The 17,136-nt window shown below is 40.4% G+C and overlaps 1 protein-coding gene across 1 annotated transcript in view; it reads left to right on the forward strand.

Moving 5' to 3' along the window:
• Positions 1 to 9,391: 9,391 nt before the first annotated feature.
• Rbm17 (RNA binding motif protein 17) overlaps positions 9,392 to 17,136 on the forward strand; it is a gene marked incomplete at its 3' end in the record, with an annotated part of 23,373 nt that continues 15,628 nt past the window's right edge. Inside the window, exons 1-2 of the mRNA XM_023719764.1 lie at positions 9,392 to 9,563; positions 14,902 to 15,039. Coding sequence (XP_023575532.1) covers positions 14,917 to 15,039 — 123 coding nt within the window. The remainder of the gene's footprint in view (positions 9,564 to 14,901; positions 15,040 to 17,136) is intronic.

Below are 17,136 nucleotides of genomic sequence, written 5' to 3' on the forward strand. Positions count from 1 at the left end.
TTTATTTATTTGTGTGTGTGTGTGTGTGTGTGTGTGTGCGTGTGTGGCCAGCTCAGCCCACCAGGGGGCGGGGCTGACTGGCATGTGGTGCTGGGGGATTGAACCGTGGTCCCTGTACTTTGCTAAGCTTGTTCTAAGTAGGTGCTTTAGACCACTGAGCCATCTCACCAGCCCCATAAGTTTCTAAATATTTCCAACATTGACGTTGTTTTTTTTTTTTAAATAAAGTCTTAGTTAACATTTAATTCAGGGCTGGAGAGATAGCTCAGAACATGACTCACAATTATTCTATTGTAAACACATCCTAAGTATTTAATAAATAGTTGCACAATGAACTAATTAGTGAATTATATTTAGAGCCTGGACACTGAAAGAAAAGACCAAGGGAGGTGAGGAGAGAGCAAGAGCTGACTTGGGAGAAGGCTCTTGAGGCTGGAGGTCGGTGCTTGCTGAGAACAGAGAGCAGCAACTGAAAGAGGAAGGCAGAAGGCACTAGGGCGCATTTTTTGTGGGATCCAAATGTTCCAAATCTCAGCAAGTCTTCTTTCTCTGCTTTTGTTTTTATGTTTATTTCTCTCTTTTCTCCCCTTCTCTGCTGTTTTTCCTTCTTCACTGTTTTTATTTCTAGCTAACTTATGTCATAGACCAAATGAGAAGCTATACTAATAATCTTTTTTCTTTCTTTCTTCTTTAAATGTATTTAGTACCGGGTCTCACTACACAGCTTGGACTCGTAGTGATCCTTCTGCTTTCAGTCTCCCCAGCACTGGGATTACAGGCATACACTACCATGGCCAGTCTTGTGGTGCCAGGGATGGAACCCCGGTCCCTGCACTTGCCTAAGCAGGCACTTAGTCTGCTGAACTCTCGCAGGCCCTACACTAATAATCGTTAGACCAAGTTCTTTTCAAAATTTTTATTGTTGAATTCATTTAAACCTGTACATTCTATAGAAACTTGACACATCCCAAAGAGAAAGTAATGACAAATAAGTCTGCCTTCATTCCCTGTGTCTGACACACTCATTTCTCTCTCATAAAGAAACTAGTTTTTAATGTGTATTTGTCCTGAGATTTTCTGGATGTGTACAAGTGTATTGTAAATATGGTCACCAGAGCAGATTAGATGTCAGGAAGCAGAAAAGAAGGCAGATTTGGGATTGTGGAATATTAACTGAGGTGGATGTCTGTGAAAGGACAAAGGAGACAGAATCAGACAGACAGAATGCAAATGACCACATTGCCATAACAAAACCTTAGCAAGCTTCACGGGCCCATCCATGACACATGTGGCACATCAAAGTTCTGCTTGAACAGGGCCAGCATGGCTAACCTTCACGTTGCCAGCATGGTCAGTCATTTTGGACCACACAATAAGGATATGCTCTCGGATGAAGTATTGTTCTGAAGCTGAGCTAAACAGACCAATCTTTGCACTAAAGGTGATTTTCTGGTAGCTGCCAGAAGCCAGGACCAGTCCTCCTTTGAAGTCTTCCTTTGCCTTCACCTCTGTCCATCTCAGTGCTAGTTGGACATACTTCTCCCAATTGGCCTTTCCACTTTTATTGCATCCTATTCTAAGACAAACTGAGAAGAGGAAGATTACAAGGAGGAGCTCTGATTCCTGCTACAGCATCTGGTGTCAGAACCACAAATGACACTCATCATCTTCCTCCTGCACTCTCTACCCTAGAGTACTTTCATGCTCAATCACCCCCTTCGCTGGTCTTGGTGGCTCAGCTGGTGGGGTAATCAGATCTCATCTCTGGTCTCTACTACTCTTGGGTCATGTCTCCTTTCCACACAAAGTGGATGACCAGGTGCACCTTTCAGTGTTCTGCCTACTGGAAGAATTTTTCTCGCTCATTGTCCCGCAAGGTCATTGTTTAGTGAAGCAGTAGTATGTCTGCAGTCCATTTGCAACTTCTTCTGTGTGATGAACTTGCTTCTCTAAAGCAAACTCAGACCTTTTCCTCTCCTGAGCTGGATATAAGAGATCCTCACATGTCTAGAGGTGAGAGCTGAGTGTGTAGTCTCAAATGGCTGCTCTAGCCTGCCTCCACAAGCAGCTTGCCGGTGTGCACTGGCCCTGCTCATGCTTGAGACCATATATCCACCTCCTAGTTCTTCCTGCAAAAGGGTGTTTCCTCTCCCATTCTACCTCTCCTGCTTCTCTTATGCATCGACCACAGCCAAAGGGTGCAGAACCATTTGTACTGGTTTAAACAAGGGAATGCTGCCTTGCTCCTGGGTGTAAGCCTCTTACTCTAAAGACCTGTGTTTTGTTTTTTCTGGAATCTGAAATGTTCAGCTGTCTTGTTTTTACTCTTTGAATATGGCAGTCCTTGCTCATACTCCAGAGCTTTGGAAGTATTCTGATTAAATCTTGAGATTGTGTCCATGTTTATCATGGTTTCTATGGTTTCAGGTGACATCTAAGAAGAGAAACAACAATGCCAACCCTAGAGTTTCCTCTCAAAGCTGGAGGACTTGCAAAGTCTTCACTGTGAAAATAAAAGCCAAGTTTTTGCTCACTGGACTCTGATACTGATCTAGGATGAGTAACTAAGAAATTGAACCCCAAAATTCCAAGATGGAATTGAATCAAATATAAGGAATCATTTCAAATTTTTAAGTCATACAGAAATGTTAAAAATAAAAATTTCTCCTGAGCTTAAAAATGTGTTTAACTAAATAGTGATGGTATATAACTGAGTTTAGTCATTCTCCTATTGCTATAATTTCGACCTTAAGTTGCCCCAAAGACCTATATTATTGAAGGCTTTCCCTCTGCATGGTGTTATTGGAGGTTTGGAAACCTGAAGAAGCAGGGTGTAGTGGGGCTTTGGGTCCTCAGGCCATCCAAATGAGATTGTGAAAGGTTGATCTCTTTCTCTTTTTTTCCTCCTTAGCCATGAAGTAGCAGGCCTCATGTGCCAGGCTGTACCACCATGTTCTACTTCCCTGCCACAGGCCCAAAATAATGGAGTCAGAGACTAAATCCTCCAAATAACTTTTTCTCTTTATAGCCTTATTACCTCAGATGTTTGTTACAGTAATCAAAACTGACCAATATACCCTTGCTAAGTTGGCAGGTGTAGAGTAGAATTTAAGAGAATGGGCTTTGGAATTCAGGAGTTCTGGATTCAGGTATTTATGACATTGGGGAGGGGGACAAAAACCTCACTTCACTGAGCTCCAATTCTTTGTTTGTGAATGGGGATAAATAACCAGCATTCGCAGTTTTTAGGGGAAATAAACTAGATAAAATATATAAACCATTCATTCTAGTGTCCAGTGCATGGAAAGTTCCTGACAAATGGGAAAACAGGAAATCTCCAAGGGTAATGTAGAGATTATATAGCACTGATTGTTAAAAAGATGCCTGCTGTGGGCATGGTTGTCCTTTGGTTTGGTTAAATCACCTTTCCATGAGGAGCTTAGTATACTAACGAACACCCTAACTTCAGTCAGACAGAGATGGGGTCTATTGCAGTTCAGAAATGTACTAATAGGGTAACTTTTGGGAATTCTTTCACCCTTCTGAGCTTTGATTTCCTATTTCTTTTTTTTTTAATTTTTATTTATGTGTGTGTGTGTGTGTGTGTGTGTGTGGCCAGCTCAGCCCACCAGGGGGCGAGGCTGGCTGGCATGTGGTGCTGGGGGATTGAACGCAGTCCCTGTGCTTTGCTAAGCTTGTTCTAAGTAGGTGCTTTAGACCGCTGAGCCATCTCACCAGCCCCAGATTTCCTATTTCTAAAAAAAATGGACATAACACTGGCTTTATTGAGCAATGGGGAATGAATAAGATGACCAGCGTTCAGATCCACAGCACAGTGAGCAATAGCTCTCCCCTACCATCTGCAGAGTGTCTTACCTCCATGCTTATCTGTGTCACTGCTTTTTGTAACACTTTTGCCACACAGGGGGAGAATGTGTAACTTGAAAGGGTTACTGATCCCTCGAAACCCTCAGATCACAGATAAACTCATTTCCCGATCATGCCACGTAAGCCAACGATCTGGCTTTGATGACCTGATCACACATTGGGGACCACATGAAGGCTGCCACTCAGAGCTGTACTCCTGATCAAAGTGCCGAAGTAGGCTTCTTCTGTCACATACACTGGGGATGCACTAAAGGACACAATGGAAAGGACACGAGTCCCCCAAAGGAACATCACTCACAGATCAAGTGTCTGGTGGTCCTTCTGGAAGAGTGGGAACTCCAGCCGGAGGGATAAAGGCACCTCATCCCTGTATCAACTTCTTGAGCTGTATGCATGTATAAACTCAGCATGTTAAAAATAGCCACATGAAAGCCATAAAGCACATAAAAGCCGAAAAGCAACTGTTTTGTTGAAAAGATTAGTTTCTAGCCTATCAATGTAATTTTAATACTTATGAAAGTCTTGTCAAATATGAAGAAAAAACACCAATTGGTAGAAGATGAATTTTAAAAAATTAAAAGCTTCAGAAAATTCTGTATATTTTATAGATTGATAATTTATTTAATTACTCTTATTATGAAAGTCATGGAAGCATGTTACTGGGAAATAAAAATACAGGCAAAAATATGAATGAAGAAGCCCTATAATTTTTTAGAAGCCTTATAATTTTATCTGCCTGGAGAAAAACCATTCTGAAGAATATCTTTTAGTTATTTTCTCTGTGTATATTTATGTGTTTTTAAAACAGAAAAGGAATCATCTCATATAAATTGTCTCCCAACATAAACAGATTTTATTTATTTTTAATGTTGGCTACTTTGATTCTAATTTTGTCATTATAAACATTACAGAGCAGTTATAGCTACACAATGACTAAGAAAAGAATGCAATTTTTAAAACTTGAAAACATTATTCTGAAAATGCACAAAACTGTTTAGAGATTTATAAGAGAAAACAATCATCCCCCATGGCATATCAACTGTATGCACAGAATCCTTGGAAATACTCAATTTTGATCAAATTATAATTTTAATTAAATTAATATGTCAACTAACTTGTTTTCCTACCAGGCTGATCACCTCTTCATTTCTTCCTCTTCCAGTCCCGTTCCAATTGCTGTCCATGTGGCACACTGTGGTGTAACATCCAGATGTTCTCTGTCCAGCCCACTCACCTTGCCTCTTTTCCTTTGGAACACCAGTCCTGATAATTTTTAGCTTTTGATTAATCCCCAAATTTGTTTTCTGTCATCTTCCCCCTGGCTGTGGCACACTATTGGGGAAAAGCATTAAAGACTTATTTATTTAGGGGTTGCTATGTGTGTTTGCTAGCTAGCCTCAACTGGACAAGCTTCTTGTCTTGACCTTCTTTCAAAACTACCATTTTTTATGCTGCATAATGGCTGCATGGCTGGGTTATATTCATCATGTCAAGCCTCAAGTTCTTGGTTTATAAAAATAAAGGTAATAGCCATTGCTTTGGGCAGGAAATGGGGGCAACACTGAAACCTATGTTGTAGGAGAAGAGGGAAGTAACATTTTCTCTTGATAATTAAACTAGATAATTGTACATGATTGCATTTGTTGTCTATACACCAAACAGTAGGCATGAGTTCATAAATTGTCTACAAGCCAAAACACTGTCTGACTATGTGATGGAATGGTTCACGAACAAATGCACAAAACTCTAACCCTAAAGGAGCAAAGTGGTAAACAGACTGCAAAGTGACAGAGCTGCTTATGGAAAGTTGGTGGACGGCAGACTCAACCAGGAGGAAGTATGAAAAGTTCCGCGTCTCGGTAACAGGGCTCTGCACACCCACCTGTGCTTTGATCAGGAGGTGGGGAAAGGCCCAAGGCAGACACCTTGTGTCTTTGCTCCTCATTCTTATTCTGTTTACACATCATTGTCTGGTTTTTTTTTTTTTAATCAATGACTTCCTTCTGCTTTTTGCAATTTTATTTTATACTTTTTGCACACATGTTTATTTCTCCTAATTTATTCTAACTTTTAAAATAAAACAAAAATTTTGAACCATGAGTTTTCCCCTTGTACTATTTTAGCTAAGTCCTATGGGTTCTATTATGTCATTTTATAGGTACTATGCTAGATTGGCTTTGTTTTTCTTCTTGATTCAAGTTTCATTTACCCATTTAAAAGTTTTCAAGGGATAGGAGTGTTTCCTTTCTTCTTTTGCTATTAATTTCTAGTTTAATTGAACTTTGATCAGATAGTTTAATTGAGGAATTCTCCTTACTAGGATATATTAAGGCTTTTCTCTAAAAATCTTAATGGGCCAAATTTTTGTAAATGTTTTGCAGACAATTAAAAAGATGCAATTTATGTTTCAGGAAGCAGGGCCCGATATCTTAGATCTATATTAATTATATTTTGATATCATCTAAATCATTTATCTTTTTGTGCCTTTAATCTGGCAAAGCTTATATCAGTTATTCCTATTTATTCATTTGTATAGTTATTGCTATACAAATGTAGCAAGATCATATTATTTTCCATATAGATTTTCTCATTTTTTCTTCATCGTGAATTGTGGCTTTATCAAAACTTGTGTTTCTAATCCTTGATTTGTTTATATTTATCTGGCATAAACTTGTGCATAGTTTCTAGTCTTGTATTTTCAAGCTTTTAAATCATTTTACTCAAGAAATTTCCTATGTTTCATATACATTTGTGCTTTGATTTGAGCTCTAACCTGAGATTATATTTAGTAGGTAACCTTAGGCCATTTGCACTTATTCATGTGAGGTTTTTAGTCTTAAGGTTTTTTGTTTGTTTGTTTGTTTTTGTGGCCAGCTCAGCCCGCTCTGGGGGTGGGGCTGGCACAGAATGTGGTGCCTGGGATTGAACTGTGGTATCCTGTGTGCTTGCCCAAGCAGGCACTTTAGACCCCCGAGCTGCCTCTCCAGCCCCTAGTCTTAGTTTTGTCATCGCTTTTGTTTTATAACTGTTTCAAATATCTCACTGTGTTTTGTTTTATGGTAGCTCTACTTGGTTTCTTGATCATGGGAAAGGTTCACATCTTCGTTCTGTGTTGCTATTATGATTATACCATCATATGAAGTCCTTGATTTTCTATTTCTTTACATCATCCACTGCCATCCTACTGTATTCTTTCTCCACTTTTCCTGTTCTTTCTTTCTTTCTTTTTTTGAAATAAGAGATATTCTTGGTTAAAGTTTTTAAAATGTAAGCTGGACATGGTGGCACATACTTGTAATCTAGCACTCTCGGAAGCTAAGGCCAGAAGAGCACACGTTTGAGACTAGGTTGGGCAATTTAACGAGACCCTGTGTCAAAATACAAAATTTAAAAAAGGGCTGGTGCTACATAGCTCAGTGCAAAGCCCCTGGGTTGAACACCCAAGGCTAAAAAACAAAGGCTAGGTGGGTAGGGGCATCCCCAGGGGGGTCTCACCAGCACAAGCGCCCCACTTCACCAGCCCTGTAGCAAGCACTGTCCTCACTTTCCCAGTCTTTGCCAATCAAACTGATTTTCTCAGCACTATGTTCATTGACTCCTTTGTCTTCAGTAAAATTTTTGTACATTTTTTCTCTTTTCTGCTTGTCTCACTTACATTTGGCTTTCTCTACTATTTGAGGTCAGGAATCAGTGTTTGGGGGGTTTTAATGTGTTTGGTTTTGTTTTGTGGTTTTTTTTTTTTTTTTTTTTTTTTTTTTTTGAGACAGAGTACAGTTATGTAGCTCTGGCTTCACCTTGAACTCTTGGTAATCCTCTTGTCTCAGTCTTGGAAGTGCTGGGATTACGGGCATCTGCCACCACATCCAGCTAGGAATCCGTTTCCAATCACCTTTCACTTTCAGTACCACACAGCAGCTGGCACAGCTTAAATTAACGGTGGTGAACCTCTGGCATGTGAGCCACTAGTGGGCATGCAAAGCCCTCTCTTGGGATGCCAACTGAGTTGCCCCAGCAGTCAAACATTCAGGTTTCATTGCAGTGTGGGCACTTTGCAATGAATAAATGGGTTTTGAGTTTGGGTGCCGAAGCTCTGAAAGGTTCACTGTCCTAGGTTCTGGAGAAGCCCACACAAATTTGGTGATGAAGTCGGGTGGAATAGCGCACACCAGTAATCCCAGCCCTGGAGTGGCTGAGGCACAAGGATTGCTGTAAATTAGAGGCCAGCCTGAGCTACACAGGGAGTTCAAGGCCAGTCCACATTAAATAGTGAGACCCTGCCTCTAAAAGAAAGTTTCGGTCTGGAGAGATAGCTCAGCAGGTTAAGCCCCTGCTTATGCAAGCACAGGACCGGAGTTTGGTCCGGCACCACATGCCACACCGGCCCGGTCCCCAGATGCTCTGAGCCGGCCATAGAGTCTGGGCATGATGGTGCATGCCTGTAATCCCAGATATGAAGAGGCTGAAAACAGGAAGATCAGTACAAATCCAAGCTGCATAGTGAGACGCTGTGCCAAATACATTAAAAAAAAAAAAAAAAAAAAAAAAAAAAGCTCTCCTTCGCATTTATTTATTTGGTACAGGGTCTTACTGTACAACTCAGACTCGTAGTGATCCTCCTGTTTTCAGCCTCCTCGGCACTGGGATTACAGGTGTGCACCATCACTCCTGGTTTCGGTGGCCGGCTAAGCACACCCATGAGTAGGGCCAGCACTGTATGTGGTGCTCGGGATCAAACCCAGGCCTTTCTGCTTGCCAGGCAGGCACTTAGATCGCTGGGTTATCCCTTCCTTCCTTCCTTCCTTCCTTTCTCTCTTTCTTTCTTTCTTTTGCAGAACCGGGGATTGAACTCAGGCCCTTGTGCTTACCAGGCAAGCGCTTATTCTACTGAGCCATCTCCCCGGTCCCTGGGCTATCTTTTTCTTAATTGACAAAATTGTAGCTGATTATCTTGGTGTGCTCCATTATACTAAGATTCCACCTAACTCCCAGCATTTTACTTTCAGTTTGAAATATTTTTTATACTTAAATATGTCTTTAAAAAATCATTTTTCTGAGAAATCTCATTTTCTTATATTTGCCTTCTTTTCCGTAAAACCTAATTTCCTTCGATTTACACTTACCTGAATGCTCGTGGCCGTTCCTTCGTAGAACGTTGCCCCGCGAAGATCTATGCGCACTTCGTGGCATACAATCGAATGGCTTTGAACAAATCAGAATTAGTGTCTAGGAGGAATTGTCCCTGCCTTTGCCAGAAAGGGCAGCTTTGGACAGTTTCTTTCCCTCACCACGCGGGGTCATTGCCGCGCTTCACAAACCTTACAAAATTTCGAAACTGGCGCTACCGCGACACCTCTTGGTGGAAGAAAAGAGCGTCGGCGAAAGGGAGCGTGCAGTTCGGTCCTCCGGCCGGCAGGGGGTAGGGCGGCGATGGTAGAGCACCAAGGCAGAGCGGCAAGGCGCCCGGGCGTGAGCGCAGGCGCAGGCGCAGGCGCAGGCGCAGAAGCGCGCTCCCGGTGGCCCGCGCTCGCTTACCCTGCGCCTGCGGAGCGCCCTGCAGACCCAGCGGAGCGTGGGCGCCACCGCTGACTCCCGTGGTCCTGGGCTTTCAGCGGAGTGCGGCCGGCTCCGCGCTACCGCCGCCGTGGCCCATGGGCAGAGTCGGCCCAGTGGGCCGGGTAAGTCGCACTCTGGCCGCTCGAGTGGGTGGCCTGATGGGGAGCGGGACGGGGGGGGCCTTCCCGGGCTGCGCCGGACTCGAGGCCGCGGCTTTAGGCCGCGCCGCCGGTGGGGAGTATCGCGTCCGGGCAGCCCGTGCCGCCTGGGGTCCCTGCCTATCCTGCGGGGCCCTCTCCCTGTGTGCCCCATGCCGATCTCAGCTCCAGGCTCTGTTCTAACTCCCGACTTCGTCGCGTCCTCCGCTGACCCTCCGCTTCCCCAGGCGCTCGCCCCATCTCTTTTTCCCTCCTGCCTGTACTCTCTTTGAAACTGACAGATGTGCCCTTCTCCTGCTCACGGGCAGCCCAGATGCAGTTGCTCGATCTGTAGTCCCCAGTAACCCGGATTGTGTTCCCCCTTGGTCCCACACATCTAGTCCTCTTGGGGCTCGGAAAGGAGGGGGGGAAAGAGCGTTTTCTTTTTGGAGCCGCAGAACTAGGGGCTGCAGATGTTGACATCCCTCAGTCACAGCTCACCTGAGCAGGTGGAGAAAGTCCTGCCCCTGCCTTACCTCGCCGCTTGCCGATGAAAGCGGTGACTTAGCGTTACAGTGCAATCCTTAAGCAGTTTTGGGCCCAGTTGTGACCGGACAGTCGGACAATCTTATCAATAAAGATTGAATTTGAGTGAGTTTCTGTTTTTCTTTTTGAGGACTTTGGTCTTTTTAAGAAAACAGGCTTTGCATGGTGTGAGAGGCCAGAGAAGGGTCCCAAAGGCCTCAAAGAGGAGATGCACTTTCTGGACTTGGAGGTATTTTATTCGAAGTGCAAGATGGGAAAAAAGTTCTCTGTAGAAGTAAATGAGAAGTAGCAGAAGTAAAGAACCTCACTAGTTTCTGGAAACTGCAGGTAAGGCAGGGAGAGATTTAAGGAGGAAATATTTCCAGAAGTGCATGGGTCAGTTCGTGGAAGCACTGTACAGAGAAGTCAGAAATGAAATCTAGTTGAAAGTGTGTGTTCCCTGTTGGAGCTAAACATGAATGGAGAATAGAATTTCCCCAATAAGGGCAAAATTCTGCGTATGCTCGAATAGATGGGTAGATGGGGGCGATCTTCTACAACAGGTGGAGTTTTCAAAGGATGCAGCTCATTTCTTGTATTTTTAGTGGGTAAGAGGTCTGCAGACATTTAAATATAATAAGTTTTAGGGAGTATGAAGTAATAAACTAGTAACCTAAAATGATAGTGTTGGTTTTTAGTGTTTACTCAACAGTATGCTGTACAGTATAAGGCAGAGAGAGTAGCTTGTGAGATAGAAATACAGGTTGGGCTGGGAGACAGCTTAGTGGCACAGTGTCTGCCTGGCAAGTGCGAGATCTTGAGTTCCATTACTAGTACAAAAAAAGAAAGAAAAGATATATTAACAAGTTGTAGAAGCATTAATGAGGAAGAGCAGTTGCAAATGTGGACTTCTGTGAAACCAAAGATCACCTTTAAGGAAAACTTGTGAGATAATTGTACACTAATTATCTCCGTGTTTTTTCCTGCACATGAATTTTTCAGACTTTTCATCAGGAAGCAGATGACCCCATTTTGGCAATCCCTGAAACATTTCATAATAGCAAATAGAGCTGTTCTGTTGTACACCCAAGTCACCCATGAATCTACTGGCCTTTGTAATAGTTCTGCCTGAGGCAGTTTGGTAGTAGCAGAGAGTGAGAGTACTTGGAAATGTCAAACTGTAGCTTAAGTTACAGTTGGAGCTATTAAGTTTTAAAATTCTTTAAGTAGTCATTCTAAATCCTAACATAGTAGAAAAATACCTATTACAATTTTGTATTATACACATCAAAGTGAAATACACTTCCTATTTCCTTTTCTGTTCTTTCTGTGTATACTTGTCATTTTGTGTGTGTGTGTGGCTAGTTCAGCCCACCAGGGGGCGGGGCTGGCTGACATGTGGTGCTGGGGGATTGAACCGTAGTCCCTGTGCTTTGCTAAGCTTGTTCTAAGTAGGTGCTTTAGATCACTGAGCCATCTCACCAGCCCCTACTTGTCATGTTTGTCAGGATTCAGTGAGGCAGCTTTTGATATTACTCTTGCATATGTATTTAGTGAAAAAGATTTCTTACCTGGCCTGCATCTTTAAGCATTCAAAACTCAAACCTTGATTCATTGTTGATTTTACAGTGGTAGTGATTTTATTATGATACGTAAGTTTTTACCACACTCACTATCACATTCTACTTTCCATAATATATGTCCTTACAAAGCAAATCTGCAGGAATGTATTACAGAGTCCACTAGTCATGGACAGAACAGCCTTGCTTACCTACTATTATGAAAGATTTGAGAGTTTACTAGCCTGTTTCATGCTGGAAAGAAGCCTGAAAAATTCATGTGCAGGGAAAAATAGGAAGGTAATTAAACCAAGTGAAAAGAAATTAGTTTAAAGTTACATTTAAGAGAGTACAACAACTCTGCTTTATGATCATGTCATATATTTTAAATAAAAGTGTTGACATTTTTCATCTGTAAGCTAATACATTTAGAACATTTTACAGGGTGCTTATAATGCTCCAAGCATGGTAATAAGCTAGAGATATAAAAGTGAAGACGGGGGACCGGGGAGATAGCTCAGTAGAATAAGCACTTACCTGGCAGCACAGGGTCCTGAGTTCAATCCCCAGTACCACAAAAAAAAAAAAAAAAAAAAGTGAAGACAACAGATCCTCTGCCTTTCAGGGATTTGTAGTGTAGTGAAAGAAGTGTGAACTGTTAGGTAATACAACATTAGGAGTAGATGTGTATTAATACTAAATATGTTCACGGGATACTAACTGGAATAGTTTTTATGTAGAGATAGTAATTGCTATAAAGGCTTTTAAGATACACTTTAAAAAATAAGTAGACGAAAGTCTTTTGGGTTTTTCATGTTCTTTCCCAGCCAAATACACCACAAAAAAAATGCCTTTCAGCTTAGATGGACATCTTGAAAAGTCACTGTGTAAATCTGGTAGAATCGTGTTTACTGTATTGCTTTAAAAATAAAGCCCATATGACAGCTGGGTTAAGTAAGGGTGGTACCCCCTTACTTAAAAGAACTAACAAATACTTCAAAGAAATTATAAAAACCAACTGTTTATGTTTGATCCTGATTCTTGCAGATATCTACCTTTTTTTTTTTTTTTTTTTTTGTAGTAGTAGTGGCCAAGTTCATTAGAGAAAGTAAAAGAGTGGGGCAGAAACTGTCTCAGCAGAGGAAGCTTGGGCTGAGTAAAAGAGGAACCAGCAAGATAAAAGATCACCTAGAAAAAGCAGAGTAGGCTCTTGTGAGGAAGAGCCAGGATGGCAAGTTCTTGGCCCAGATGTTAAACGCTGTTTTTTTTTTTTGTTTTTGTTTTTTTGTTTTTTTTTCCCCACCTGGCAGTAGACTTCATGAAATAAATGTATCATGTTTGTAATAATGCATCATAATTAGGTTAAGCCTGGGACTTGGCACTTCTTACATTTCACTGGTTGCAGTGGGGAGAATTAATAAATAAAATGGTTTCAGAAATAGTTAAAACAGCTAAATTAAAAATACATACTTTTAAAGAAATAGATACACTGAACTTGTGTAAAAAGTTAAAAGAAAGCATGGAATAGTATTCCGGAAAAAATACGTTGTTATTGAAAAATATGTATTTTTTAAATTCCAATAGAAGATGCATTGACATTCTCAAATTATTTCCACTCAGTTTGAACACAGTTATTATACTTACGACTTTCAGAAGCAGTTCTAGAAGTTTTTTTGTGTACATACTTGTGCTTTTGTGGCTGCCTTGATGTCCTGCATCAATTAAGGACATTGACTTTTTGTGGTCATTTTGAATTTGAAGAAGAGCCACCTGTTGAATAGCACCAAATCCAGGGAGTAAGGTGGATGAGAACACAATGATGTTTTTAGCAGCCTGCCTTTGTGATGGGTGGCACTTAGTAGGAACCTTTGTAATCAGTCATACCTTGTAAAGACTTAGGGAGGAGGACTTGCAGACCACTTCAGAAAATGGCAAGAGTGGAAGGAAAATGTTTGAAGTGAGGGTGAGTATTTAAAATAGATTAATGGGAATGTTTCCTTTTTTAAAGTTTTACCATATATTTTGATCACCAATTATATGAGCATTATATGGTCTTGACATGATCAGATGTGATTTCTTATCCATATCCTGTCTTCTGTTTTGCATGGTGAGTTGAGGTACTTGTAGTATTTTAATGAAGAAAAGCAGGCCCTATGTGTGTGGGCAGGTAGCAAGTATGCCTCACTGTGATTAATGTAGTTATGTGAACTTAAAGTTCAGTGAAAATGAGAAAAGTAACACTCCTCTGTATTTTCTTTGGTGCAGAGATTTGATTTTATGAGCTCTGAATTACAGAAAACTAGGCAGATGCAGATGAAATTACATGAGTTTCTAATAAATTTAGAGTATTTGAAGGTTTGAGGGAGAAATCTGGAACTTTAAATGAATAAGCTTTTGCTGCATATTGCTATTCTACAGCTTGCAAAGCAAGGGAAATCCAAAGAAATTGCCAACAACATATCTCAATTTAGGAATGAAATCAGAGGTATGGTCTCATAAAACTTCATTAATTCAGCAGTGGCATTTTTGGTAAATACTGAGTTCTCCATTGGAAGAACTCTTGGAGGTAGAAATTTTCTGTACTACTTGATTTATAACCCTAAAACATTTTGTGAATATATTTCTCTCAGAATTGATTCTTCTGATTTCAGAGATGGCAGTAGTGCTAATGGGTATTACCTCCAACTCCCACCCCTAATTGCCTTTTTGATATATATTTTTTTAACTTTTTTGTGTAAAATGTACATGATATAAAATCTCATATTTTAGCTGTAAGTGTACAGTTCTGTAATGTTAAGTATACATACGTATTATGCAACCATCACCACCATTCATCTGCAGAACCTTTTGCTTATTTTAACTTTATTTATTTATTTTATTTATTGCAGTACCAGGGATTAAACTTGGGACCTTGCGCTTGCCATATTTTTAACTTTCTAGTGGAACCTGTGAACATTCCTTTGTTTCATTGTTGACTAACAGACTGTTTATTTCGTTATTTTTATGTTTATTAAATACCTGCTGTATGCCACAAATTAGAGATCTATCAAAAATGAATATATAGCTTCATGTATTAGAGCCCTATATTGGTCATGAGGAATCTTGGCTGCTGTTGGTAAAGGGTCCTGGAATTTTTCATCTCTTAAAATTCTGCAATACTGGATTATTTTAACATGCGAAAAGATCAAAATCCTTACTGTATAATGCATTCTTTAATCCCCACTCCACTTGTCTTTCAGCATTAATCCAAAAAGATGTCCCTATACGATGATCTGGGAGTGGAAACCAGTGATTCAAAAACAGAAGGCTGGTCCAAAAACTTCAAGCTTCTGCAGTCTCAGCTTCAGGTGAAGAAGGCAGCGCTCACTCAGGCAAAGGTAAAGCCAAGCCCAGTGAGCACAGAAGTCTAAAGGGCAGGTTCCCTGTTAGGCTTACAGATAGCTTAGGTTTAGCTTGGCTTTCTGCTATTTTATCAGATGAGTAGTATTAGACATTCATATGAGGGAAAGAATAAAAGTTTTAAGATTGTTTTTCCTAGTTTTTGGGAATAGAGATCTTCCACGGAGTGAAGAAAAGCAGTGCTCTTCACTTCCAACAATGACACTGGTTTTCAGACTTTAGAATGTCTTAGATTGACAGAGAACTTACTTAAAAAATGATGAATTTATTTATTTATTTGTATTTTGTGCACTACTTGGCTCAAACTTGTAGTGATTTTCCTGTTTTCAGCCTCCCCAGTGTTTATACTTAATCTCAGGGATTATAGGCATGCACCACTATACCCAGACTCTGTTGCTGGCTCAGCATACCCCAGGGGTGGGGTCGGCATGGCATGTGGTGCCATGGATTGAACCCTGGCCCTTAAGCTTGTCTAAGCAGGTGCTTAGTCCACTGAGCTATCTTGCCAGTCCTAAAAGATTAGTTTATAGACATGGTCATGTTCTGATGAATTTTGGTTCTAGTTTGGGGCTCCCGGAGTAAGTAGCATCTCTGCTGGTTTGTTATAAATGGTTTAGAAGCTCTGCAGAACAAGGTGGCTTTGTATGCGTCATTGATGTGTTAGATTGGTTGTCATTGTGTTAGGCGTATAATGTCTAGGTAGGAATTGCTTTTGTTCCTGTTGTATACATGTTGGGCATCAGGGACATCTTGGAATCATTTATGTAAATATTTAAAACATAGTTGTTGAACTGGGGGTATAGGTCAGTGATAGAGCCTTTGCCTAGCATCCACAACAAAATAAAACAGTTGTCTGGATATTTGTTACTGAAATGTCATTGTGCAGTATTTTTAGGAATGAGAATAGTATACTTAGCTTGTGTTTTAGAGAGATCATGCATCCTTACTGGAGGCTAGGTCCTAATGAAATTAATATTGATCTTTAAGGGATGAAAAGATCTTGCTTTTTTATGGCTGAAGTGGGCATAAATTTCATACATAAAAAGATAAGCAGTGTTATTGTTAGTATATTATTTTTAGTATGTTCATTTCATATGGAAGGTTTGTATATTTATTTATTTATTTTCCTGCGGAACCAGGGATTGAACTCAGGCCCTTGCGCTTGCCAGGGAAGCACGCACTTATTCCACTGAACCATCTCCCTGGGCCCCAAACAAATTGCCTATTGATTCTTTTTTTTTTTTTTTAACGGAACCGGGCATTGAACTCAGACCCTTGTGCTTGCTAGGGAAGTGCTTATTCCACTGAACCATCTCCCCGGCCCCTCATATGGAAGGTTTGTATTAAAGGCTCTTTGGTAGAGAGAGACAATAATGAGGAAAGGTTGAGAAAACTGTGTTGAAGATACTCATTGAAATATTTACTGATAAAATTATTTACTGGGAATTAATATAATAAATAATCGGGTCTTGGTCAGAGGAAGTAGGACTATGCAGAAAACAATTGACATTGAGTGGGTAATTATTGAAATTGGGTGCTAAAGACTTAAGAATGTATTAATCTGTTCTTATTGAAATTTTCTATAATAAACAGTTTAAGTTCTAATTTTTTTCTCATTATGACACCGGTATATATCTTGAAGGGCTTACATTGAATTGTTCACTATTAAGAAAAAAAATGAATTGTTCACTATTGTAGGAGGCCTTTATTGGCTTAGGATGCCCACATTTAAAGCAGCTTTGATTTAAAATTTGTATGTGGGAGTGTTCTGTTGATTTGCTGTTTTGTTTTTGTCTTTTTAAAAGAGGTAGAATTTTCTCTTTTTAAAGCAGTCATCCCAGGTTAAAGGAACTCAGCAAAACAAATCTTTTTTATTTTTGTTTTAAATATTTAAAATTTTCCTAGCTTTCACGTAACTTTCTTTGCACATAGGCTAAAGTGCCATATGCTGCCGATTTCCCATAGTCAATGCGAAAACTTGATGTAGAGCTTTCTCATATATTATCTCACATGTAAATGTAAATTAAAGCAACCAGTCTTTCAAATGGTGGTTTCTTTTCTTTTTTTTTTTTTTT

This window comes from Octodon degus, unplaced genomic scaffold, assembly GCF_000260255.1.
Source record: "Octodon degus isolate 3935 unplaced genomic scaffold, OctDeg1.0 scaffold00071, whole genome shotgun sequence".
NCBI classification, from domain to species: Eukaryota; Metazoa; Chordata; class Mammalia; order Rodentia; family Octodontidae; genus Octodon; species Octodon degus.